At 41.6% G+C, this 26,981-nt stretch overlaps 2 protein-coding genes across 3 annotated transcripts; one reads left to right on the top strand and one right to left on the bottom strand.

Moving 5' to 3' along the window:
* Positions 1–50: 50 nt before the first annotated feature.
* On the bottom strand, positions 51–23,865 carry LOC113068419 (vacuolar protein sorting-associated protein 52 homolog). Of its 2 annotated transcripts, none has more exons than XM_026241200.1 (20): positions 23,710–23,865; positions 19,991–20,075; positions 19,849–19,901; positions 19,702–19,777; positions 19,468–19,535; positions 18,742–18,917; positions 18,506–18,656; positions 18,329–18,429; positions 16,963–17,095; positions 16,600–16,657; positions 16,316–16,449; positions 13,567–13,722; positions 13,268–13,386; positions 7,384–7,507; positions 6,755–6,850; positions 6,573–6,680; positions 6,429–6,494; positions 6,221–6,332; positions 747–865; positions 51–667 (listed from the first exon to the last, which is right to left on the bottom strand). In XM_026241200.1, the coding sequence occupies exons 1-20, from the start codon at positions 23,761–23,763 to the stop codon at positions 521–523; spliced, it is 2,136 nt and encodes a 711-aa protein (XP_026096985.1). In that variant the 5' UTR covers positions 23,764–23,865; the 3' UTR covers positions 51–520. The 2 variants fall into 2 exon arrangements, with proteins under 2 accessions (XP_026096985.1, XP_026096986.1); XM_026241201.1 differs by having other exon boundaries at positions 19,991–20,072; positions 23,710–23,824.
* A 110-nt stretch (positions 23,866–23,975) lies between these two features.
* LOC113068421 (40S ribosomal protein S18) lies at positions 23,976–25,653 on the top strand. Its single transcript, XM_026241203.1, has 6 exons — positions 23,976–24,099; positions 24,504–24,602; positions 24,715–24,801; positions 24,945–25,046; positions 25,128–25,219; positions 25,549–25,653. The coding sequence occupies exons 1-6, from the start codon at positions 24,097–24,099 to the stop codon at positions 25,622–25,624; spliced, it is 459 nt and encodes a 152-aa protein (XP_026096988.1). The 5' UTR covers positions 23,976–24,096; the 3' UTR covers positions 25,625–25,653.
* The last annotated feature ends 1,328 nt before the right edge of the window (positions 25,654–26,981 follow it).

The following is a 26,981-nucleotide window of genomic DNA, read 5'->3' as shown; positions in this document are numbered from 1 at the left end:
TCTTTTTCACTTTAAAGAACTGATAAAATGATGGGAATATTTAAAGAGACTTTAGATCTGATATCTTTTATTTTGAGACATGGAATGCTTTTCTTTGTTATAACTTTATGAAGACATCCGTCCCCACACACTGTACTTTCAGACACGAGAGGAACACAAAACCATTTACAGAAGCTGAAACTGAATTTACAGAGCAAACATGGAAATAAATCAAATCATATAAAAGAAGAAATTACAAACACACCTTATGAAAAGAAGATCCCATAATCAGCTAATTTCCAAACAAAAGAATGACCAAACAATGAGAATAATGCTCCAAATATTCAACACTTCTTTCCATCGACTGAAAGCTCTAAACTGAAAAATATCATACTTTTAATGTCTTGTTTTCCATAAATAAATAAAAAAACCCTTTAAGACTTCAGTTACTTCAGTTAGCTAGTTTTTCTTATCAGGGAAATGCATCATGTTCTTCTGAAGAATGGTTTCTGCAGTGTAGCTACCACAGATACTGAAGGGTTCAGAAGTTTGGCTTGTGTTTCTTGACTTCCACCATCAGATGATGGATGTTTATGAGCTCGGAGCGCACTGCCAGACTGCGGAACGTGGGCTGCGAGAGGACCTTGTGGAAACCATGATAGTACTGGATGAGCTGGGTCAGCGCTCCCTAGAGAACACAAGCAGACAGCGTCTCATCAGTCTGACAGAGCATCTATGAGCTACTTCATTACTTCACCAGGCTCTACCTGAATGATGCTGGTTCCGTTCTTGAAGTTGGTGAAGGAGCGCATGACGTCTTGACTCAAGGCCTCCACAGACTGCTTCCACGAGCTGGAGAAACCCCGCACCAGCTGCGTGATACGAGCTGACACACACACACACACACACACACACATGGGCCGTTACATCAGCACACACACACACACGGACCGTTAGATCAGCACACACACACACACATGGACCGTTACATCAGCACACACACACACACACACACACACGGACCATTAGAAAAAGGAGAAAGGCTTTTTTACATTTAATTCAAAACACGAACAGTAGCGTACAGTAAGTGTTGAGCGGTGATGGTGACTGTAAGAACGAGAATCTCCATTAGGATGACAACAATAACCAGACATATTTGAACAGAAAAACAGCTAAACTAGGAAACTCAATCTAAAGAGTCAAAAAGATCTGGATTTGTCAGATATAAATCACTGAAATATTTATAATATAGTAAAAATAAAATATAATGTCTAACAGAATATTAAGAATAGCTATTATTTTATACAAACATATATATTTATATATATGAAAGGTGTATTTCTATGTTTTAATGCATCACTGTTTTTCCACCGCAGGAACTTTACCCAGGAACTAGGGACTTTGGCCTGGTACTCAGTGTGTTTCCACCGCAGGAACCAGGAACTAAATAAAGTTCCGGGTAAAGAAATGCTCCTCAGAAAGTCCCTGCTGGCGAGGTGGTACTTTTTCAAAGTTCCGGAACTTTTGGGGGCGGGGCTTGAGCACTAAACATCCTGATTGGTTGAGTTCACGCAGCACTGGTTGAGTTCGACCACCATTTATTCGAATCAACATTTTCAAAATATTACTGTTATTGTGTCATGAAATGTAATTTTAAAAGTATTTCAGGCGAGAATGTAGTTGTTTAAAACTCAAATCTGTGGTTTATTTATAAAGACAGCGCCTATTTTTGCCGATCTCGGAGGCGGTGAGCTCCACGCGATCAGCGAGAGCTCAGTGATCATCTATCCGCCGAGAGCACTCTCAACTCAGCTAGACCTTCTGATGTGTGCCGCTGGCTCTGATGTGTCTTTAGTGGTTAAACACAAAATATAATTCGTTTTGGTAAATATAACAGGTTATCTTTGGTCTGTATTCAGTTGATCTACAGTATTGTTCAAAATAATAGCAGTACAATGTGACTAACCAGAATAATCAAGGTTTTTAGTATATTTTTTATTGCTACGTGGCAAACAAGTTACCAGTAGGTTCAGTAGATTCTCAGAAAACAAATGAGACCCAGCATTCATGATATGCACGCTCTTAAGGCTGTGCAATTGGGCAATTAGTTGAAAAGGGTGTGTTCAAAAAAATAGCAGTGTCTACCTTTGACTGTACAAACTCAAAACTATTTTGTACAAACATTTTACTAATATTTAGTTGTATGACCACAGTTTTTTAAAACTGCTTGACATCTGTGTGGCATGGAGTCAACCAACTTGTGGCACCTCTCAGCTGTTATTCCACTCCATGATTCTTTAACAACATTCCACAATTCATTCACATTTCTTGGTTTTGCTTCAGAAACAGCATTTTTGATATCACCCCACAAGTTCTCAATTGGATTAAGGTCTGGAGATTGGGCTGGCCACTCCATAACATTAATTTTGTTGGTTTGGAACCAAGACTTTGCCCGTTTACTAGTGTGTTTTGGGTCATTGTCTTGTTGAAACAACCATTTCAAGGGCATGTCCTCTTCAGCATAGGGCAACATGACCTCTTCAAGTATTTTAACATATGCAAACTGATCCATGATCCCTGGTATGCGATAAATAGGCCCAACACCATAGTAGGAGAAACATGCCCATATCATGATGCTTGCACCTCCATGCTTCACTGTCTTCACTGTGTACTGGGGCTTGAATTCAGAGTTTGGGGGTCGTCTCACAAACTGCCTGTGGCCCTTGGACCCAAAAAGAACAATTTTACACTCATCAGTCCACAAAATGTTCCTCCATTTCTCTTTAGGCCAGTTGATGTGTTCTTTGGCAAATTGTAACCTCTTCTGCACATGCCTTTTTTTTAACAGAGGGACTTTGCGGGGGATTCTTGAAAATAGATTAGCTTCACACAGACGTCTTCTAACTGTCACAGTACTTACAGGTAACTCCAGACTGTCTTTGATCATCCTGGAGGTGATCATTGGCTGAGCCTTTGCCATTCTGGTTATTCTTCTATCCATTTTGATGGTTGTCTTCCGTTTTCTTCCACGTCTCTCTGGTTTTGCTCTCCATTTTAAGGCATTGGAGATCATTTTAGCTGAACAGCCTATCATTTTTTGCACCTCTTTATAGGTTTTCCCCTCTCTAATCAACTTTTTAATCAAAGTACGCTGTTCTTCTGAACAATGTCTTGAACGACCCATTTTCCTCAGCTTTCAAATGCATGTTCAACAAGTGTTGGCTTCATCCTTAAATAGGGGCCACCTGATTCACACCTGTTTCTTCACAAAATTGATGACCTCAGTGATTGAATGCCACACTGCTATTTTTTTGAACACACCCCTTTCAACTAATTCAACTAATTGCCCAATTGCACAGCCTTAAGAGCGTGCATATCATGAATGCTGGGTCTCATTTGTTTTCTGAGAATCTACTGAACCTACTGGTAACTTGTTTGCCACGTAGCAATAAAAAAAATATATGAAAAACCTTGATTATTCTGGTTAGTCACATTGTACTGCTATTATTTTGAACAATACTGTATATGTTCAAATGAAAATTTTAAAGAGGCAATTGATATAATATTTAGTTTCATTGTAATGGCTGCATATACACATATCCCTGAACTAAGTACACAGCTGTTATTCTGTTTAAATGAAAACGAAAGGACGCAGTGGTATTTGATATCCTATTCCGTTTTAATGTAAATATACACAGAGGAAAATTGCATTAGCCAAGGGCAGCTGACTGATGTTATCAAGTACGCTGCTGTTTGCTGATTTACCGGGTAATTTCAGTGGAAACGCGGCATCAGTTAACCCTCTGAAGTCTAGGGGGGTTTTGAGGCCTGGAGAATTTTTGACATGCCCTGACTTTTTTCAACATATACATTTACATGGCTAAAGTCTGAAAACAGTGTATTCAGTATAAACTAGGCTACAATAATATGTAAATAGCATGTATGTACATGATTGTGTTTTTGAGAAAACAACGTTTATATGTGGTTAGTGAAAAACTAAAATTTTGAAGGTCATGAAACACATACAGAAAATTTGTTCACAAGACTGACAAACCTGGAGCATCTAGCCTAGAATTATTCTTTCTAAATGATGTGAAGATCATCTTGTTTACTTACTCACAGAAAACAATATATTGATTTAAATTTTCTAAGACACATTTTGTTGGTAAAAGCCATATGTGAGTAGGCGTCAACTATCATGAATATCATTGTGATTTACACCTGAGAAGACAAAGACCTGCATAATGAGCTGCATAATGAGCTGCATAATGAGGGCCCTATTTTAATGATCTAAATGCAAAGTGTAAAGCACATGGCGCAGGTGCACTAAGGGCATTTCCAAATCCACTTTTGCCATTTTAACGATGGAAAAATGGTCCGTGGTGCATTTCTGGAATGGGTTGTCCCTTTTCTCTTAAAGAGTAATGGGCGTAATGTTCAAAAAAAACAATCAGAGTGTCATCTCCCATTCCCAAATTTTTTTGCAAGCAGAAAAACTGAACGCTTCTCAAGCGAAGAAACCAATCTGCGCAGATCATCTACGGGACAAGCAGGAATCCACCAAAGCTTCCCGAGGTGAAGGCGGCGTTGGATGAAGTAGAATTTCATTCATCATTACAAGTATTAATAGGCTGAATTGCAAATATGTAGCGTAATTCTAATATACGCAAGGACTCTCCATCATTACATTTGTATATTAATGTAGCCTACACAATAATATTCTTTTACATTGTAATCCTTTTGTTTTTAATATTTGGCATGTTTGTGTGACGATCATCTATGGACCCGCCCAGAGGCGCATTTTCTACCAACGCGCTCTTTAAATAACAAAAAATATTGCGCCATTGACTTTAGACTAGGTTTGAGCTGGTCTATGACGCAGTCTATTTTCAGCTCCTTAAAATAGCAATGCCCCTGAACACACCTCTCTGTTAGACCAGCACGCTTGCGCTGGGTGTATGATAGGGTTTCAGTCAGGTTTGTGACTGAGAGGGAAGACTTACAAGAAAGTATGTGAGGACAAAGTAAATGTATATATTTTTATGTTTGTAGTTTTTTTAGAATATATTTAATTATCTCACAAAAATTATTTAATATTCACTTTCGAGTACAGTTAAAGTTTATTAAGAACAATCAAAGCTGAATTTTTTGCATCATTAGTCCATCTACATGATCCTTCAGAATTCCTTCTAATATTCAGATTTTCTACTAAAAAAACAAACAAACAAAAAATACTGTTATTATTATTATTATTATTATTATTATTATTATTATTATTAATGCGGTTAAAGTTAATTTCTATATATACTGGCTCCAAGCTTTGGAATGGTACAGTGTATATTGTTACACTTGGTCACTGATACTAGAAGTACAGTAGAACATTTAGATGATGTGAATGAAACTTCATAATGATTCACTTGATTATACATTTAGTCAGGAATTATAGTTCGGAAAAAGTCTAACTAGTAAAATGTTTATACACTATGTGAAACCTATTACAAGTATATAAATAAAGACGTACGTTTATGATCTCTGCTGAATACAGCGCTTCACTTTTTTTCTGAGGAAATCCAAATCTCAAATCCTGAGGTAATCCACATCACATCTCTTTGGGGTGAATTATGTCTTATTCCTCTCATCATGAAGCAAACAGTAAAATAAAAAACTTGAACAGTCTCTCTGCGTTGTCTTCTGTTGTGGGTGTATTCAAGCCGCGCGCTTCAGAGAAACATTAGAATCTGAATAGCGCGTTCAGCACGGGGGCATGGTCACATTAGAAGATAATGAAGGGAGACGTGAAAAACAGACATCGCATTGTTTTCATATGGATAATTATTTCACATAATATTTGAAGTAGGCATGTCAGGTTTTCTATAGATATATCTCTCATGTCTCTTCGTTTAGTATTCACTGAGTTACAGTTCATTTTAATGACGTGTTTGTAAACGAAGATCAGCGCAGACAAAGGCTGCAGACAGCACACCTTGTTTGTTTTCTTTATTTTATAAAAGCACAAAATTTTGCTGTTATTATGTCTGTATAGAAAAAAAGTAGACCCTTTACAGATTCGGTTGATATATTGCTCTTATCTGTACGATCAAAACTGAAAGTGTAATTTAAGTTATTTTTGGGGTTATCAGGAGAAAATGACTCATAACGCGTATACACGTTAATCGACTCCAGATGGTTAAAGAAGCACGATTAAACCAATAAGACAAACCTCTGCAGCTTCAGCACTCACCTTCATCATTTCGGAGTTTGTCCAGCTGCCCTTTCTCCATTAGTGCCTCGCTCTCCTTCACAAACGCAATCATGCCTCCAAACGGAGGTGAAAGAATCTCCTCTATAAACTCCTGTCCCACACACACACACACACACACACACACACACACACAGGGTTACTCACATTACACAGTGTGCGCCGGTGCTCAGGATCTCAGATCATATACCTGTGTTCTGGCCAGCAGCAGCTGCTGGAAGCCCTCCACCTCTTTACTGTCGTCAGCTGCTCTCTCCTGCACACACACACACACACGTTATGGTGCGCTCTGACACCCACCAGAGTCGTAGCGGTTAGCAGCGAGTCGCCTCACCATGAGCACGCCGAGCATCATGTCGTAGTTGTTGATGAGGAAGATGAGCTGGTCTCGTCTAGAGGGAAACTCAGCCGCCATCTTCAGCACAAAGTTCTCCACCTCCACCTGAAACCAGAGCAGGTGAGCTTCAGCGTGAGCCGCTCTACGTCAGGAGGACACAGAGGTGTTTCTGCTCTCACCTGCAGCTGTCCCAGAAGAGTATGGGTCCTCTCGTTCGGAAAGGTTTGGTTTATGCTAACAACAGCAGAGGAGAACTCAGCATACCGGCGTGTGATCTACAGCAACAGCAAGAAAAACAGACCACATGTACCCCACTATATATATATGATCCAGAGAACACACATCTGATCTGTGTGGATGCTGTGTTTAATATGTGACAAGAGACAGTGTTTTCTCTCAAGACCATCAATGCATCAATGCAAAGATGCAGGTTCTAATATCAGTACACGCATAGAAATAAAAAGAAAACTGGAACAATTGTTGTTGTATTTTCAAATCTAAAGACAACATGAGCAATATGTCATTTTATTTGTTTAATAATACCTTTATGTAGTTGTAGTAATAAATGTAGTTGAATGAACCTACACAATGCTTGCACTAGCAGAAACTTTACGAACTTTATGAAACGTTCTTTATGAAGCGATCTGCTTCATTCTGGAGTGACTGACATAAACACTGATGAAATGCTTGATGAAGAGCAGCTCCTCCTCTGGCCATTTCTAAAATCTACCCACATCTCATCATAACTCACACTGAAGGAGTGTGTGTGTGTGTGTGTGTGTGTGTGTGTGTATGTGAGTATACACACGTAGTGTGGTCTGGTGTCCAGGACACCAAGTTTCTGAGGATCAGTGTTTCGAATGCTCTGGATGTTCATCTCCAAAATCAGCTCAAATCTGGGCCACAGCAGCTCCAGCACAGCCTCCCAGTACCTGCACACACACACACACACACACACACAGACGCTATTCACACGACAATAAAAAATGTTTTAAACGATTCAGTTCGATTTGCTGAACTGGTTCAAGAAGATCCAGTTACATTGAGTGATTTAATATCATTTTAATGTCACATACAAATGCCTAAAGTGTAAGCAGATGTTTGAATGTTTACTTTGCTCCTCCATCATAATTAAACAGGGTTTCATGTTGTGTGCTTGTGTCAGTTTAATACTGGGTTTCAGATGGTACTCATCCCTAGTAACAATGGATAAAGCTCACTCCAAGACGAATGTTTAAAGCCAAACATGCTGAAGACTAGAAATGAAACAATGTTCAATTATTTCCTCTTAAAAGACATCTGACACCACTGACTCTCAATAAAAAAAGCAGAAACAGAAAGGCGTTTCCCAGCACTGGTGAAATTAAGATGCTAAAGGACATGTTTGAGGTCAGTATAGTGCTAATGCCATGACTAATTTATGTAAAAAGTCTTAGACATGCAACACGGGATGCTTATAGGGAGTGAGAACCAGTTAAACAGGTTTGTTCTCGCTCGTTACCCGTGTTAAAGACCTTGTGATTTGCATTGCTAATGTTGGAGGACTGATGGCATGCAATGCGGCAGGCATCAGCTTACACTTTATTTTACAGTACGTGCTCATACAGGGGACCCAAGGAAGTACTGAGGACAGGCCTCCTACAGAAACTGAAATTACAGGACTTTCAAGCATTACTTTTTTGGCTTACAAGGACTAAAATCTGAGATCTCACTTATTAAACAATATTGTTATTATCTTTCAAATTCTAATAAACTAATAAAACAAAATGGCACCAATAAAATGCAACACAAAAGCATGCAATGACTGTGGCAACTTTAACAATTCAAAAGATAGACAAAGTTTCCTTATTCAAACTGATTTTCTTTTTCATGAATGTATAATTGACCTGAAGAATGAAAGCTTTATATATATAGATATAAAGACAGAATGAGACAATACTTTAATACTATTTTTAAAACATTTTTAAAATGACTAAATATTTGTCTTTTGATCACACAACTCAAAACAATGCAGCTGTATTTTGAAGTATTTTAACTAATCAAGGGCTGTAACTAATGATTACTTTGGTAATCAAGTAATCTACAGTTCCATTTCGAGGGAACTTTGAACTGCGTCCTCTAGGGGGCACTTTGGGGGAACACCTCGTTGTGACCCGTGTCTGAAACATACATTAAAAAAACACCAACTTGTTGGCCGGCGACAGCCTCCGACATCACTACCGGCGCGACTATAAATCAGCACCGGGAGAGCACGTCATTATCTTCTTCATCTTCACTGACTGTTTTGTTTGAAGCGTGCTTCTGAGAGAACCGGTAAGTGCGATTTTTCTCTGTTTATCATGGCGACAACTAGCAAGCGTTTAGACGATGTGTGCATCCGTGTCGGCGTTTATTTGACACCCGAAGACAAACGCTATCTTTGCGTCATTTGTTTGGGTGAAGAGCATGCACGCGATGTCTTTGAGGAGGCAATCTGCATGCATTGTGAGCGTTTTTTCAATGGAAAAAGCTCCGCTCTCGTTCATCTCTCTTCTGATTAAAAAAAAAAAAAGGCAGCCATCTGCTTCCTGCGGTTCAGGATCTGTCCACGCTGAGGCATGGAAGAAAATGAGCTCGTGAGAATACATGTGGATCTGTCTGAAAGGTTTAAAGAGGGACCTTTCCTTTCGCGCTCATAAAAAAAAAAAGAAAAAAAAGAAGGGCGACTGACGAGAGAGAGCCTCGGGAGGATGATGTTATATCTTTAAAACTTTCTGATACTGAGGTTAGTGCTCTGCTGGGTTTTTACCCAGGAAAAGCAGGAGATATTTGAGGATGGTGAAGGAGCTGAGGCTGAGCTTTCTCAATTCTCCTGCCCTGTGTATGTAGAGCTGTTGGAGGTTATTGAGCGAAAATTACCTTTTGACCATAACCCTCCAGCTCTGGTGAGCCTTTCATTTGTGCATGATCTCCATACAGAGATTAAAAAGAAATATAAGATGCCGTTTTCTTCTCTCATCCATCGGTTTCGGCATGAAAGTAATCTGCCGACATCGAGGTGATGCCTTGTCATCTAAGCCCCTTCAGAAAATCAAGTCGCTTAAATGGCAAGGCATACGCAGAAGCAGGTCAGGCTGTGGCTTTATTACACACAATGCTGGTGCTTCAAGCATATCTGACTGATCTGCTAAGAGACCTGGATAGAGGCAGGGGCCTTTACCTGATCAGGTAGCTGAACTAGCGCTCCTCCTCCACCTGCGGGCAGGAGTTAGAGGAATCATGGGTCAAGAGGAGGTAAGCAGAACCTAAGGGGTATGATCTAGACGAGGCAGCGTTCTCGTCCGAATCGGAGTGATACCGAGGTATCTACTCGTTCCCTTTGGGGATTTTTAACCCTCTGGAATCTAAGAGGTTATAAGGAGAAAATAGCCTCATAATGCGTATATGCGTTAATCGACTTCAGAGGGTTAACTTCTGCTTTTATCCTCCCCCTCCTAATTCCCCTGTAACCACCAGCTCTCCACCTGATCGAGGTTAGGTGGAAACATCTTGTATAACAGTCTCCTGTGCTGGACCTATAATGGTTTAATGGTTCTATGTTCATAGCAACCACCTGACTGATGGTCCAGACTAAAAGGAGGCGCCCCTTGAGCGGGGCTCCAGCGCAGGAGGGTTGGTGAGTAAATGTAACCCATCTCTGTATATACTTATGTGTGTTTAATTGCTGGAGGTTACGTGTCTACTAATAAACTCTGTGAGTTTCCTTTGCAGTGCTCAGTTTCAGTGGTAATAAAAACTCGCCAGCACCAGCCATCCGGCTTAATGTTCCGGTATTAGGCAGCTGAGATCACAGGTTTCTGAGGGAGCCTCCTTGATCATCAGGCCTGGCACAGCACTGCAGGGAATTTCATGGATGTCCGGCAAGGTCACACTGAGGGGTCTCCTGGCTGCTTAGGGGTGCTGTCGCATCTAGCGGGTAGTGGAGGTGGCAGTTACAGAAGTCTTCTTGTATATGCTGCCTCAGGTGATGTTCCCCTCGCCCGAGGTTTGTAAAATTGAGCTTGCCTCTCCCGTGAGATTCAGCACCTCTGCGATGCTTAGGAACCTTTAAGTCCACACGCTAAGCTCTGTGTACTTTCTCAAAACCACATGGTGGTCAGTGTGCACGTGAACACTTTGCGCACTTTCTAAAAATCCACAAGTGGTAAGTTTGCACGCAAAACTCTGCAAACTTTCTGAAATCTTGTACGATAAGGTTTATGCGCTCCGCTTCGTTCCCTTTCTTGAGATGATCAGACCTTGGTTCTTTGTGCTCCATTCAGCAAGTGTGTATTTGTTTATACACCTCAAGCATTGCTACCCTCAACATGAGGGGCTATTTGGGTGATTCTCGTGGTAATTTGCAGCGCTCCACTTTTTTCCAAAAAAGGGTCACCTATGAGCGCGCTACTCTGAGCTCGGAGTTCTCCTCTCGTATGAGACTGAGTTCTCTGTTTTTTCCCCAGAGCGCTCCAGGATTGTTTCCACAGATTGAGTTGATGACAATCATACTGTTTTGAGATACACTATCTATGAGCTGCTCTATCGGAGTGCCATGAGAGCTCCTTAGAACAGTATTTGAAAATCCATGCCATGGTAAGTGTGCACGTGAAGTCTTTGCACACTTTCTGAAGTCCACACTGTGGTAAGTTTGCACGCTAGTATTCTGCGTTCTTTCTAAAATCCTATATGGTGAGGGCTTCACGTGGTTGCTTCGTGCCCTTTCTTGAGTTGGTAAAAGCCCCATTCATCTTGGGCGCCACTCCACCTATGTATCCTCGGATACCTATCTAAACAGAGTGTTGCTACTAGAGATCTGTAGAGACAGCTCTTTCAGCAAGCTTATGCGTAAGCTAGCGGTAGCCCCTGTAAGACAGGCAGGACTTGGTAGAAATACTAGGTTCTTAGCCGTATCCCTTTAAAGGAATCTTTCCTGATTCCAAGCCTTCAGCTCTACCCTGGGCCGAGGCCCTAACAATTAAGTTGGGTATGTAGCTTAGGCCTTTTTGCCGTAAGGGGTACTGAGACAGCCGTCTAAACGTCCCAGGGGCAACTCCAATGGAAATGGTAGAGTTGGTACTTAGTGCCTGCACTCCCCTCAGCATGATGGCGTGGGTATACTGTTCCCCAAAGCACCCCCTAGAGGATGCAGTTCAAAGTTCCCTCGAAAGGGAACTGTCTCAGGTTACATATGTAACCATAGTTCCCTGAGTAGGGAACGAGACACTGTGTCCTCTAGCTCTCTGCCATGCTTCAGACGCAAGCTTCAGACGAAGAAGATAATGACGTGCTCTCCCGGTGCTGATTTATAGTCGCGCCGGTAGTGACGTCAGAGGCTGTCGGAGGCTGTCACCGGCCAACAAGTTGGTTTTTTTCAATGTATGCTTCAGACACGGGTCATGATGAAGTGTTCCCCAAAGCGCCCCCTAGAGGACGCATGTCTCATTCCCTACTCAGGGAACTATGGTTACATACGTTACCTGATACAGATTATTTTGACAATGAGTAATCTGGTATTTTTAGTAATACAAATAAAACAGACTATAGTATAGCTATTACTATATAAGCTAATGATGAGGTGATAATAACTGGTTCAGATAAAGTATCAAAACCAAGCAATTGTATGGTTTTATTGAACAACACTGATAAAATAGCCTACAGTACATCATGTAATTTGCCTACAGAAAATATAAACATAACCAGCTTAAAGTGAAAATGTTGTCATTAATCTCTTACCCCCATGTTGCTCCAAACCCCTAAAGCTTGGTTTGTCTTCAGAACACATTTTAAGATATTTTGGATAAAAACTTGGAGGCTTATGACTGTCCCACTGACTGCCAAGTAAAATAATAGGTGAATAAAACCAAATTAGAGACTTTTTTGAGCTGACACTCTTCTGTATCATCCGCGCCACAAGGATACATTTTCTATTTATATTTACACTTTGATTTGAAAGAAAACAGTGCATCCTTGTGGCGCGGATGATACAGAAGAATGTAAGCTGCCAATATGGTGCTACGCTGATGTGGAGAGACACAGATGAGACCTGTTGAATAAAGTCGTTATTTATTTTTTTTATGTGTGAACCGTATTCTCATCACTTCATTACGTTATGGTTGAATCACTGATGGCAGATGGGAGTATTCTGACGATTTACGGGTTTGGAACGACATTAGGGTAAGTGATTAATGACAACATTTTCATTTTGGGATGGAGTAACCGTGCCACCAACTGCCTGATGATCCTTCACTTTACATCATGATTCAAGGACGTTTAAATCCATGTCATTTTTTAACTTAAATTTTGCACAGTTTTGTTAATAAAAGTAAATTTTGTGCACGTCCCAACTCAAGCTCAGTGCTTCACTGTCAAATGTGCATTACCAAGAAACAAACATGTAATATTATTAGTAACTGCACTTGTATCAGAGTCTGGAGCCCTGGATATGTTGGCACTGATAGCCCCGCACTTTCCTGTCTGATCTTACCGTCCCATCCAATAAACCCATGGGTGCTCGGGTGAACTGTTAAACACCCACCAACTTCATGGATTTAGTGAGCACATGAAGTGATATTTTGTGCTGTAACACTACAACACTAGGGTTCATTCCTGGGCAGAATGAGAGCAGACGACTGTCCTCTACAGCTTGTGTTTGTGATGAACGAGGCACTCACTTGTCGAGCGCGGGGATGTTCCTCTTGACTGTGATGGCTCTGAAGCGCAGAATGATGTGAATGCAGAGAAACACGGCAATACTGTCGTAACAGTCTGACAGGTACGTGGACAGACTCTTCTGCAGACCGAGGAGAGACACAAAGATGAAGAATGGACAATGTCTAACAAAAAAACTATTACAAACTATAATAATAATAATAATAATGTAGATTTTGTAAGCCAATTACATCACTAGAACAACAGAAATATGGGGATATCATGTTTCAAGATACTGATCTTCGTAAGGGAGTGACTGTACCAGGAACATGCTGAGTGTTTTTCCCATAATGCTGTTGAACAAATCCAGAGCAGAGTTTCCGGCCACCATGAAGAAGTCGGACAGGAAGAGGAACTCTCGACAGCCGTTGTCCAGCAGAGCGTAGTGCTGACTGCGGAAGAGCGTTTCGTACGGGTACTGAGACAGAGAGAGACGGACCCATCAGCAGGGAACACACAGAGAGGGCAGGGTTGTAATGGTACACGTATTCGTACTCAATATTCTTTCGGTTCGGTGAGCAAATGAACCAAACAAATACAGTGTTGTTTTAACCACTGCACGAGCAGAACTTCATTGGAAACTTACAGTCTTATATATTGTTACTTCTGATAAAAATCAATGTCTCGTCTTTCAAATGATGTCCATTTTCTTCAGGAAACAGAAAATGCGGTTTTGACGGTCTTTTAATTTCATTTAAAAACTGCAATTTACAGTTTGCATACATTTTTGAGTGTTAATTATATAAAAATAGTAGTGCTGTCAAAATTAGCGCGTTAACGCATTCGATTAATTTGAAATATTTAACGCGTAAAAAAAAAAATAACGCAATTAACGCGGTTGCAGTTTTTTTTATTTCCAGTTGTGGCCTATGTGTGTTCAACGTGCAAAGAAATATGGATAAGACCAAGGAAGGACTTTTAGACGGAAAGTTTCAGTATAAAACTCTGCCGGATTACTCTTCAGTCTGCCACAAGAAACAGCAACATTAAAATCATGAACTCAAATGTCATTGTTTAAAAAAAAAAAAAACAATGACTGTAACAGTGCGTAAATCAGACCTTTCTGTAACGCTAACGTTAATAAGCTTAAACGAAAATAAGGAAATAATTGTGTAGCGGAGTATTTTTTGTACACAGTGCCGCGAACTGTCAATCACTCCTGTACGCGTGCATCACTGTCCTCCTCAGCTGCAGCAACTTGCGCTCTCTCTCTTCATCAAGCTTTAAAACAAAAAGGGGACAAAAAGATCATATTGTCTTTGTGCATAGGCTATAGATTAATTAGATAAATGAATATCTAAATTTGTGCCTTGCCGTCTACGGTATTTTTTTAGAACTTAGAAAAAAGATGCTGCATCCAATGAGCAGCCAGCGGGGGCTGCAGGACGACTCAACCTCCGCAGACAGTTTTTAATGTTTATCAGACAATAAATACTCAAGATTTTGCTTTAGTATAACTCACAACGAGTTTCACACACCTTCTCCGGCCACGTTGAGTTGTTGACACTTAACAGTGGGAAAAGCGACACATGCGCTATTCACTTGTATAACTTAAGGGTGAATGGGTAATGTAGTTTCTGCTCTGGGTGGGATGAATTAGGAAGCTTGCATTGTGAAGGGCGCTCTGAAAATCGGCAGTGCAGGTAAAAGATTAAAACCTCGATTAAAACAGATGTCCAAATGAGCGTACCGGTACGCTACAAGCACGTTCTGGGCGCACGGAGAGGTGGCGGTACGCTCAAGAGCTATATTTGGAAGTGGCGGTACTGAGTACTGGTGCTCTGGCCCACTTAAAGCACTGGCAATGACTATACTTTGGAATTTTTTTGCAGTCCACTTAGAATTCAACATGGAAATCATTTTACTTCTTTATTGGCATTGATTGTCTTGAAATTCAAATGGTACTTACATGCCTGTGTTTTTATTTATGTAATAAATATGGCTTTCAAGCCAACAGTTAATTTGGAGGATATTGATGGTTTATTGCAGGTATGTTGTTTACATGAGAAAATCTGTGTTACAAGTTAAACAAAAATTCCAATAAACAATCATATTTTGCATTTAAATAGTTTCTTTGTCTTGAGTTTACATTAATTATTTACATTTTACATTTACATATCCAAAAAGTTTCAGTCTTTTAATTGCGATTAATCGCGATTAATTAAAAAAAATTGTGCGATTAATTAGTTAATTTTTTTTAATCGATTGACAGCACTAAAAAATAGTAATTAAATTGAAGTTAGCGCTCTGTTGTTAACCGTAACCTTACAGTAATGTAAAAGGACTCCTTATAGGATAGAGCAGACTCTGAGGTGGATTTTTATCACTAAGAACATTTTCATTATAATTCTTATTCTTAAAGAAAGAGTGATCTGTTCAGTAAACATGTTTTATATATATATATATATATATATGTGCAATTTTCAATTTCCAGCTGCTATACTGACACCATAGCGAACAGTGACGTCTCCTAATTAATTTTCTTTTCCTAATTAATGCTGTTCAGTTGCTTTGACACAATCAGACTGCAGAGCATGCAGATGAATGAGCCAGACGTTTGCGTTAACAAGGTTAAGATCTCTCTTTGTTCTGCTGCGCACTGGAAGTTCATTCTGCTAAACCTCAATTACTAAAACCAAACTAAATAAAAATGAAATAGAAATGTTCACAAACTAAAACTGACAAAATTATTATTGAAACGAATAAAAACTCAACTAAATTTTATTGCAAATTTGAAAATGATATTGAAATAAAACGAACTAAAAAATGCAAAACTACACTATAATAACCTTGGTGCCATCAGTGTTTACAGGCAAGTAGAGGCTGAGTATTGGGCTTTCACACATGAGCCTATGGGGTGTGTGTGTGTGTGTGTGAGAGTGTGTGCGCATATGTGTGTGTGTGTGTGAGTGAAGCGCAGTGTCTCACTCTGGTGTCTCCTATCTGAGCAGTGTGTGTGTGTGTGTGTGTGTGTGTGTGTGTGTGTGTGTGTGTGAAGCGGAGTGTCTCACTCTGGTGTCTCCTCTCTGAGCAGTGTGTGGGATCAGTATGGGCCCCTCCAGCTCTGCAGGACTCAGCACTGCCCCCCTCGGGCCAACAGTAAAAATAGTGTTCCTACTCTTGAGAGAAGGCTTGGAGAAAAACCCTGCATAGCAGTTAAAGGAATCAACCACATCATAATGGCACAGCCAAAAGCTAATGCTTTCCCTACCAAATCCCAAAGACATCTGATACTGATCCTGAAGTAAGTGTGCTACTGTAAGTGATTGTGTTCAGACGGCGGTTTGAAGGATATCTTTTTTGGCTGTGTCCTCCACTCCCATCAGATCATCCTTATCTGCAACATCTTCATACTGACAGAAAGAGAGAGAATCCTAAATTACATACATATCCATCATACATACGTACGTTCAGATGTGTTATCAGCCTATTATTATTTTGACATTTGCTTTTTTAGCTACATGCAGCCTGTAGATCTGGGTGCCCAAATCAGACCTAACTCAAACCACACAAACATCTGATCTGTCTGCTTACACAGCAGGCACAAATGAAGCACTTAATGAAGTCATTGTTTGAGCAGCATGTGAAGCGCCAGCCGCAGCGTTAGCGCTCGATAAATACTACACTCTCAAGCTCTTCCAGAAGCACAGTCTGTCACCTGGACTTTCAGCAGTCTGCCACTGTAGGACTTGAAGTAACTGAAGTAGATCTTGCTCATGGTGTCCACATACTCGTCCCGGACCTCCTTAGCAACGGTCCTCTCATTGGCTAGCAGGAACTGATAGAAAAACCTGAAACACATCCGTAATCAGACAGCGCTTCTCTCTCAACAGAGATGAGAAGATCAAAGTAGTTCAAAATAGAGAGAATGATATTGATATATGATATATATTCTCATTACAGAAAGGCTCTAGTAAACACAAGTAGGGAGCAGGCATAGACACGGGGGACCACCGTCATGTGGATAAATTAATAACCCACAATCTTTGTGTTCAGGGTATTGTGGAGTGTAATGTTCCAGGGTTGAAGGAAAGACATTCTACATGTGAGAAACAGTTTTACAGCACAGTGGGGTTGAACTGAGAGGCCAGAGACGAAGACTAAGGCCCATCCCAATTCTACCCCTTAGCCCTTCCCCTTTCCCTTTTGGTTGGAGGGGTAGGGGTAAGGGGAAGGGCCAGATAGCCACACTTCAAACAAAGGGGTATGAATTATCTCGGAAACATGGCTACTACAGCGAACAAAAAGACACATAAATGTAAGCTTTTTTTTTAGCATAAATAAAGATCTTAACGAAAAGTATTCATTTGTTTTATGTTCCATTCAATTGTGAGTTCATATTAACGGTCATGTTACTCAAAGAAATGTTTGCAAAAAATCGCTAATATTTGCTAACATCATATCATTTCAGATTGCATGATAGTGCCACAGCACATGTCTGATCAGGACCATAACTGCTGTAGACACTGATGGGGGATAATCCCCCCAATAATTAGAAACCGCTAAACCATTTTCTCAAATATTGCCAATTCGAGAGAGAGAGAAAGAAATGGAAGTTGTGTGTATTCGCGTCTGTGTGTTTATCTTTTTAGAGTGAGTTTACTTAAAACAGTGATTATATCCTCTCATCACTGGAAAATATATAGTAGTGATTCAGTATTTAAACTGTATTTAATAAAAGTCGTGGGGCAGTGTTGACAAGTTTATTTTCTCCTGGATGTGTGAGCTGCATGATTTCTGATATGTGTGTGTGTGTGTGTGTGTCAGTAAGCAGCTCATTAATACAGAACGATGAAGGCTCTAATGCACACCAGCACAGCAGAGCTAGATCTAGATGACGAACGATGGCGTGTGGCGTCATGGTAGTGGTGTCCCAACCCTTAGGGGAATATGTTCTCCGCTACCCCTTGACACTCTGTTTCAAGGGACAAGAGGAAGGGGTATAAAATAGAATTGGGATTGGGCCTAATTCTGCCTTCTCGGAGAAATCTTCTGCTTCTCATTCCTCTGATGAAGCCACGCACCTGTACTTCAGCAGCGTGTTCTGAGGGATCTGGTAGTTGGTCATGGGCTTTCTGAAGGAGTAGATCTTCTGCAGGATGAACTCCCGGATCTTTGAGACGGCCTGTGAGCAGAAAACTCAGTAGTGTTCATTTTCAATACATCTGTTTGATCAAGTAGAATCTCTGATTTGCTCTCACTTTAATTTTGAGGCGATCTACGATGTCCTGTACGTCGGAGCAGGCGAGGGTTTCTCTGAAGCTGAGCTCTTTAGCATAGTTGATCTTGCTGTTGAGCTCGTGAAGCTGCTCCAGAAACTCCTGCTCCGTCACAGGACTGTCCAGAATCACACTGAAACACACACACACACACACACAGAGCTCCTAACTGAATGATTGAGACGCTACAGCGCTGCCTGTGATGAGCGTGTCCTTACGAGATCATGGTGCTGGGGACGACCAGCTCATCCACCAGCTGGCTGAGATGACTGCGCACGGCCTGCCGGTTCTTCAGCCTCAGGTTCATGCTGACCGACTGCTGCTGGAGCGTCTGGATCTCACTGCTGATGGACGACAGGTCGCTCTGGAAGCTGCTCAACATGCCCTCCATGCGCTGGACACAGAGGAGCAAAGCAGCAGACTCAACACAGCTTCACATCCCTCAGACAGCTCCAGATGTGCTCAAAGAGCCCAGCAGCATCAAAGCTGCCCGAATTAAGATTAGGGGTGTAAAGATTATCACGATTCAGTTCGGTTGAGATTCGAAACAAATCATGATTCAATTGGAGCAGGAGTTTATATGTATATATCTCTGAGAGTCTTTAGAAAAGTTAAGTGGCATTTTCTTTTCATCTTGCCACTGTACAACTCCAGATTAAAGTAGAGTTCATAAGCAGCTCTGCTTTGTTTACAGCGGTAACCAAGGAAACACTGTATCACTGCTGTTCATGAGCACCACCTGCTGGCAGAGAATTAATCTGCATCTTATTAAAGGGATACTTCACCCAAAAATGAAAATGTGATGTTTATCTGCTACCCCCAGGGCATCCAAGATGTAGGTGACTTTGTTTCTTCAAACTGAGATTTTAGTTTCTGAATTTTGAGCTTGAACAACACTCTCCGTTCGTTATTAATTACTACTGTAGAAGGCAGGACACACTCACCTCCAGTATGGAGTCACAGGCTGAGATCTGGTTGTGTAAAGAGGCTATATTCTGACTCTCTTTGATATCTGCACCAGCGCTACTGTTAAGGGTCTCTACTAACATCCATGTCAAACAGAGAAGGAAAAAAACAATCATAACAGCGATAGGAAAGTGATCCTCATGAAGTAGTGAAGTAAAGATTTGTTTCTTTGGATGAGTGATTCTGTGATAAATGCACTGAGGTATGGATACAGTCCTTGATTGATGCTTGTTCGATGCGCTGCAGCTCCGTCTCCACCTGTTTGGAGTACTGCCTCAGATCCACACCCTGATCCACACAAACACATGAGACACGCACACACAAACACAAACACACACAGCAGATCAGCTTCATCTCACCGTCTTGAGTGCCTCCTTCACCAGATCATCCTCCAGATTCGCTTGAATGTGAACTGAAAACACACAAATAACAAGCATCTTACTAGTGGATTCTGGGAAGAAGCTCCCTGCCCTTCCCTTAGCCAATGAAAACACAACTCACTGTCCACCTCGTCCAGAATGAACTCATCTGTGGTGATGTCCAGATCCCCCAGATTCAGTGCAGGAGCCACATCAAAGTCAGACTTCTGCCGAAACATGACACATTCTTTATCAATGCTCTCTGTAAATATTCACCTTTAGTATTATTTGTGTGTGTGTGTGTGTGTGTGTGTTGTGTGATAATATATGTACAATATGGCAATGAATAAGTTCTTTCATCTTAAATTATCTACATGCCTATATAACTTGTTCATTGTTTATTGCTTTGGCAACATTGTGCTGTTCCACAGTCAGGCCAATACAGCTCAATTGAACTGAACTGACTCACTCACTCTCGCTCACTCACTCACACACACACACACTCACTCACACACACACTCACTCATTCACACACACACACACTCTCGCTCGCTCACTCACACTCACAAACTATCACTAACTCACTCACTCACTCACACACACTCACTCACTCACTCTCGCTCGCTCACTCACACTCACTCACACACACAAACTATCACTAACTCACTCACTCACTCACACACACACACTCAGTCACTCTCGCTCCCTCACTCACACTCACTCACACACACAAACTATCACTAACTCATTCACTCACACACACTCACTCACTCACTCTCGCTCGCTCACTCACACTCACTCACACACACAAACTATCACTAACTCACTCACTCACTCACTCACTCACACACACTCACTCACTCTCGCTCCCTCACTCACACTCACTCACACACACAAACTATCACTAACTCACTCACTCACTCACACACTCGCTCACTCACACTCACAAAAACTATCACTAACTCACTCACTCACTCACACACACTCCCTCTCGCTCACTCACTCACACTCACTCACTCTCGCTCACTCACTCACTCACACACTCACACACACTCACTCACTCTCGCTCGCTCACTCACACTCACAAACTATCACTAACTCATTACTCACACACACTCACTCACTCTCGCTCACTCACTCACTCACTCACTCACACACTCACACTCACTCTCGCTCACACACTCACTCACTCACTCACACACACTCACTCACTCTCGCTCACTCACTCACTCACACACTCACTCACTCACACTCACTCACTCACTCTCGCTCACTCACTCACTCACTCACTCACACACTCACTCACACTCACTCACTCTCGCTCACTCACTCACTCACTCACACACTCACACACACTCACTCACTCACTCACTCTCGCTCGCTCACTCACACTCACAAACTATCACTAACTCACTCACTCACACACACTCACTCACTCTCGCTCACTCACTCACTCACACACTCACTCACTCACTCACACTCACTCACTCTCGCTCACTCACTCACTCACTCACTCACACACTCACACACACTCACTCACTCTCGCTCGCTCACTCACACTCACAAACTATCACTAACTCACTCACTCACACACACTCACTCACTCTCGCTCACTCACTCACACACTCACTCACTCACACACACTCACTCTCGCTCACTCACACTCACAAACTATCACTAACTCACTCACTCACACACACTCACTCACTCACTCTCGCTCGCTCACTCTCGCTCGCTCACTCACTTACACTCACTCACACACACAAACTATCACTAACTCACTCACACACACTCACTCACTCTCGCTCACTCACTCACTCACACACTCACTCACTCACACACACTCACTCTCGCTCACTCACACTCACAAACTATCACTAACTCAATCACTCACACACACTCACTCACTCACTCTCGCTCGCTCACTCTCGCTCGCTCACTCACACTCACAAACTATCACTAACTCACTCACTCACACTCACTCACTCACTCTCGCTCGCTCACTCACACTCACAAACTATCACTAACTCACTCACTCACTCACACACACTCACTCACTCTCGCTCACTCACTCACTCACACACTCACTCACACACACACACTCACTCTCGCTCGCTCACTCACACTCACTCTCGCTCGGTCACTCACACACACTCACTCTCACTCACACTCTCGCTCACTCTCTCACTCACTCTCTCACACACACTCACTCTCGCTCACTCTCGCACACTCAATCTCACACTCATTCACTCACACACAGTCACTCACACACAGTCACTCACGCTCACACACACTCACTCTCACACACACTCACTCTCACACACACTCACTCACTGACTACGTTTACAAGCTGTTAAAATTCGGGTTATGGTCGGGTTAAGGTCACTTTTTGGGTTTCTGAAACATTCGGGATAACCCATTTACATGCGTGAGCAGAGAGAGTTACTCCTGTATACATGGAATGTGTAATCAGTCGCCAATATCCCGATGTAAACGGCGACGCACGGTTAGCGTCTGGACGTAAGACGCAATATGCGTCATTTCCGATTCTTCTTCCTGTATCCAAAGACTCAAAAGACCAAGATTCCTAGCGAATAGAACATGCGCAGAACACACATTTTAATGGGGATATGCCGAAACACGTTTACAAGACCAAATATTTGGGTTAGAAAAGGAGTACCCCAGGTATAATACTCACACTCACGCTCACTCACTCACACTCACTCTCGCTCACTCACTCTCTCACACACACTCTCACACTCACTCACTCACTCTAGCTCACTCACACACACTCACTCACTCGCTCACTCACTCATACTCACTCACTCTCTCTCACACACACACACACACATTATCTCGAGAGCAAAGCCACAAACAGATGCTCTACTGTCATCATCACATGAACAGAGAGGACCAGCCCTTTTAACATTTGGAAAGAATGCAACTGTAAAATTATGTAAATATTGTTAAAATATTTTAGAAAATCAACCATATGACAATGATAGAGAACAACGTGACTGTTAATCTGTCAGTACATTAAATTAGTAATTAAACCTTTAAAGTTTGAAGGGCCTGCCTGCACACTTGAAATCAATAATTTAATTTAAAAAAAATTAAAAAAATAAACGATTTACATGTAACTACACTCTTCTTGACACTCAAAGAAACTACATTAATACATGACAAATTATGCACAAATATCACCCCAAACTCAGAGAAAAGCTGCAGCAACTTCAGTCACAAAAATAATAACAATAAAAATAAATAAATAATAAATGCATTAGCAGATTTGTCTTTTCACACATACCAGCATCTTCTTTAACAAAGTGTGCAGCGTCACGGCTTCAATTTCTTCTCATTTAAACCTTTCATATCCCCGTCTTTATTAGATGTTACATATTATTATATAACTAGATACTGCTGCTTATATACAGATCAGATATGTATCTTTGAAATCCTGATGGGACTAAACTGACTGAGATCTGCTGATGTTTCAACAAATATCTAAAAATCATTAGTCATAAAGTTCCTTAAGTTTTGATGGCGTGATTAAAACAACTATTGACACTTGCCATTCATTATTAGTCATTTTTGCATGTGAGTATATAGTAGTATATAAACTTGCATACACAACAGAGAATACAGCGGTGACAAAATGTGACATTGGTGAATAATAAAAGAGACCTGCACTATTCGCTATATTGTGTCAATTTTTGAGACGTCAGTGCGCTGTCACGTGATCTTTCTAAAATGACAACCAAACACGAAATATCTGAGGATGTCGAGCGAAATAACGAGCTGCACATGCCGAGATGAGTCGCGCTGATGTTTGCTGCGGCGCAGCGGTCAAGGGCTCCTCACCTCGTCCTGTAGATACTCCGCAGAGTCCGCGCCGGTCAGCAGCGTCTCCGCCATGGCGTCTGTAGTTCACAAAGACTACACTTCCGTTCAGTATCACAGTCCCGCGAACTTCCGGTCGGCGAGAAAAAGACGCGTGTCACACTGAACAATCATAAGAAACCTACTTAAGAAAAAGTAAACACTCTGTAATATAACTACAGTGTATAAAACAACAATAACTGAGCTTTATATTTTTAAACATAATCGTTTTAATATATATATTTTTGTTCGCATCGGCCAGCCGGACATTTGTATCATGCCGGAACAAGTTCCTGTCGAGCTCGCGCGTCCAGTGAAATTATCGCGAGATCGTGATCACTTCCTCTTTGCGCGGAACCAGCGAACAAGATGGTAAGGCACGAAATTATGTCCTGAAGATTGTTGTTGAAATCTTACAACATCGTAATTATTGGCGAGTGTTTAATGTCACCAATTTAACATCTTATTATTTAATACATATAGGATGTATTTAAGTTAACATGACTGGTTTATGATAAAGGGTTAAAAGTTTAATGAGTGACAGAAATCCCGCGCTCGGTCAGTGTACAAAACCGGGCATTAGTATTAGCAAGGGTTTCATATTATCAGATGTTTGCGTCGGGTTGTGTTTAGTTTCGGTTGGTGAATAGATGTGTAATTCGCTGGCTTTATTACAGCATAAAGTAATACAATACATAATACAGTGTAATTATACAGTGTATTATAGCATTGATCAGATGGACTGAACGCACGTGTGTGTGTGTGTGTTTTCTCAGTCGCTCGTCATTCCAGAGAAGTTCCAGCACATCCTGCGTGTCCTGAACACCAACATCGACGGAAGACGCAAGATCGCGTTCGCCATCACCGCCATCAAGGTGAGCTTTCCGCACAGGCACGGTTACAGACTTCAGTTCTGCCCCGAGTGATTGTGTGTGTGTGTGTTGATCTGCTGTGTGTGTGTGTGTTGATCTGTGTTGTGTTCTGCAGGGGGTGGGCAGGAGATATGCTCATGTGGTGCTGAGGAAAGCAGACATCGACCTGACCAAGCGTGCCGGAGAACTCACTGATGATGAGGTGCGCTTCAGTTTCAGCAGAACACCTCATTAAACACCCAAGCGTTCACTTTCCTTCAGACATCAGTCACAGAACTGAAGCGGAGTCATGGTCAAACATGTTCTGAGGTGGACCGGTGTTTACAGGTGTGTTGTTGATGACAGGTGGAGCGGGTGGTGACCATCATGCAGAATCCTCGCCAGTACAAGATCCCTGACTGGTTCCTGAACAGACAGAAGGACATCAAAGATGGGAAATACAGTCAGGTACGGTCTGAGGCGTGATGAAGGTGTTCTCCAGCGGTGATCGCTCACGGCTGCTCTGAGTGATGATGTGTTTCTCCACAGGTCCTCGCTAACGGTCTGGACAACAAACTGAGAGAAGATCTGGAGCGTCTGAAGAAGATCCGAGCTCACCGCGGCCTGCGTCACTTCTGGGGGTGAGTGTCAGCGCTCAGACACGTGTTAGTCGTGGGATCAGAGGCGTTTAGCCGTTCATAAGTGACTCGCTGCTGAAAGTGACGGATTTATTTAAAAAGATGCAGTGTAACTCTCCATACTTAGTGATGATGGAGAGAGGGCTTTGTGTGTCTTCGATGCTATAATCCGTTCAGAATTGTTATGAGACTTGAGTTTTTGGGGCAGGTGCACACCGCAGGTTTGAGGGACGACAGTGCTGATCTCTGGTTCAGTCTCCTCTCAGATGTGTTCGGTCCTCAGGTGATGTGATGTACTCACTGCTGTCTCTCTCTCCTCTCTTCTTCTCTAGTCTGCGTGTGCGCGGTCAGCACACCAAGACCACCGGACGCCGCGGCAGAACTGTGGGAGTGTCCAAGAAGAAGTAAACCTTCAATAAAGTCAACTGTTTAGCCAATCTGTGTCCTGCTCTCCTTCTTGACCGATGCTTTCCGCTTCCAGGAACTCGTGAAGTCTGGAATCTGTCCGTTCAGTCATGATTAGACTCTGTGTCCAGATGTGTCCTTCTGTATTAATGAAGAACGCATGGGTGAATCTGTACAAAACTAGCTAGGAAAGAAACAAAAATAACCATTTAGCCCACTACAGTGCAGGATCATTTCAGTTCTGTGCTCGTGACTTTCCTATCTCAAAAACATTTTTTCTCACATTAGTGTTTCGTAATCATGGTTGTAAATGGGACTTGTTCTTAGAATAGTGAGGGGGGGGAAGTTGCAATTCCCTTGTCTTTATTTTGTGGAGGAAACAAGCTTTTATTCAATTCAGATTCATAAATGTGTCCACCTTTAAAAAAAGAAAGTCCACAAATCAAGAGTCAAAAAAAAAAAAGAAAGAAGAGTCATGAAGGTGTGTAACTATCTTCTGACTATAGCCCGGGCTACGACACAACCTTAATATTAGGGCTGTTAGTAGATTAAAATAAACAATTAGTCTCATGATTATTTTAATCATTATTGCAGTCACTTCCATTTCAAACTAAATTTCAGTATTAAATCGGTTTATTATACACAGCTATCCAAAACTCATCTCGTCAACCAAAGAGGCAGGAGAAAAGAGAAGGGCTGGTGAAATCAAGTGTTTAAATCATTGACTGAATTAATGAAATTGTAAGCGAACAAGAATGGAGGACTTTCTGGATTTAGGGCCTGTCCCAAACCCCACAGGTGCTGTCCAGAAACACAACCGTCTGTTTACATGAGGCTAGAGACCTTTTTGTCTTTCTAAACTGGGTGTAACAGTCACCTCTTACAGAAGCCCTGGTGACACACATTGCTTGAGTGAGGTAGCTGCAAGATCATGGATCAATTTATACATCAGGCACATGTCTGCAAACAGAAAACTATCAAAGGTTAATACATTGTATTTTTTTGTGATGGTGCAATGGTGATAGTTTCTTGGCTTTTTGTCAAGAACTTTCACAGCTTGTTTGTAAAGGGTACATAAAGGTTTTAGTGTGGTCCGACCCACCTGGGGCCAGCTTCATCTTATATGTCTAAAATTAGCCAAATTAGCTCTGACACAATTGCAGATCTTTTTTATGTGTTTTTTAAAACTTAAATTAGAATCAATAATTATGCCCAGATACTTGAAATGTATCAATGGATCAACAATATGTATCATCTCTCCCATAATACAGATATCGGGTTGATGTTGTGTAACATTCCTCTTAATAGAGAAATATATACCCACTGTTTTGCTTACATTAAGAGTAAAACAATTGAGAGT

This window comes from Carassius auratus, linkage group LG44F (assembly GCF_003368295.1).
Source record: "Carassius auratus strain Wakin linkage group LG44F, ASM336829v1, whole genome shotgun sequence".
NCBI lineage: Eukaryota > Metazoa > Chordata > Actinopteri > Cypriniformes > Cyprinidae > Carassius > Carassius auratus.
This window is presented reverse-complemented; position numbering and strand designations above follow the sequence as displayed.

What these genes read in the sequence shown, in the direction of transcription:
- LOC113068419 (XM_026241200.1), bottom strand. Translation starts at nt 23,763, where the DNA reads ATGGCGGAGACGCTGCTGACCGGCGCGGACTCTGCGGAGTATCTACAG. An exon ending in CTCAGAGAGGAGACACCAGA is followed by an intron (nt 13,723 to 16,315) that starts GTGAGACACTCC and finishes TCTCTGTCTCAG; the next exon opens with TACCCGTACGAAACGCTCTT. An exon ending in CTCTTCTGGGACAGCTGCAG is followed by an intron (nt 6,681 to 6,754) that starts GTGAGAGCAGAA and finishes CTCTGGTTTCAG; the next exon opens with GTGGAGGTGGAGAACTTTGT.
- LOC113068421 (XM_026241203.1), top strand. An exon ending in AAGATGGGAAATACAGTCAG is followed by an intron (nt 25,047 to 25,127) that starts GTACGGTCTGAG and finishes GTTTCTCCACAG; the next exon opens with GTCCTCGCTAACGGTCTGGA. An exon ending in GGCCTGCGTCACTTCTGGGG is followed by an intron (nt 25,220 to 25,548) that starts GTGAGTGTCAGC and finishes CTTCTTCTCTAG; the next exon opens with TCTGCGTGTGCGCGGTCAGC.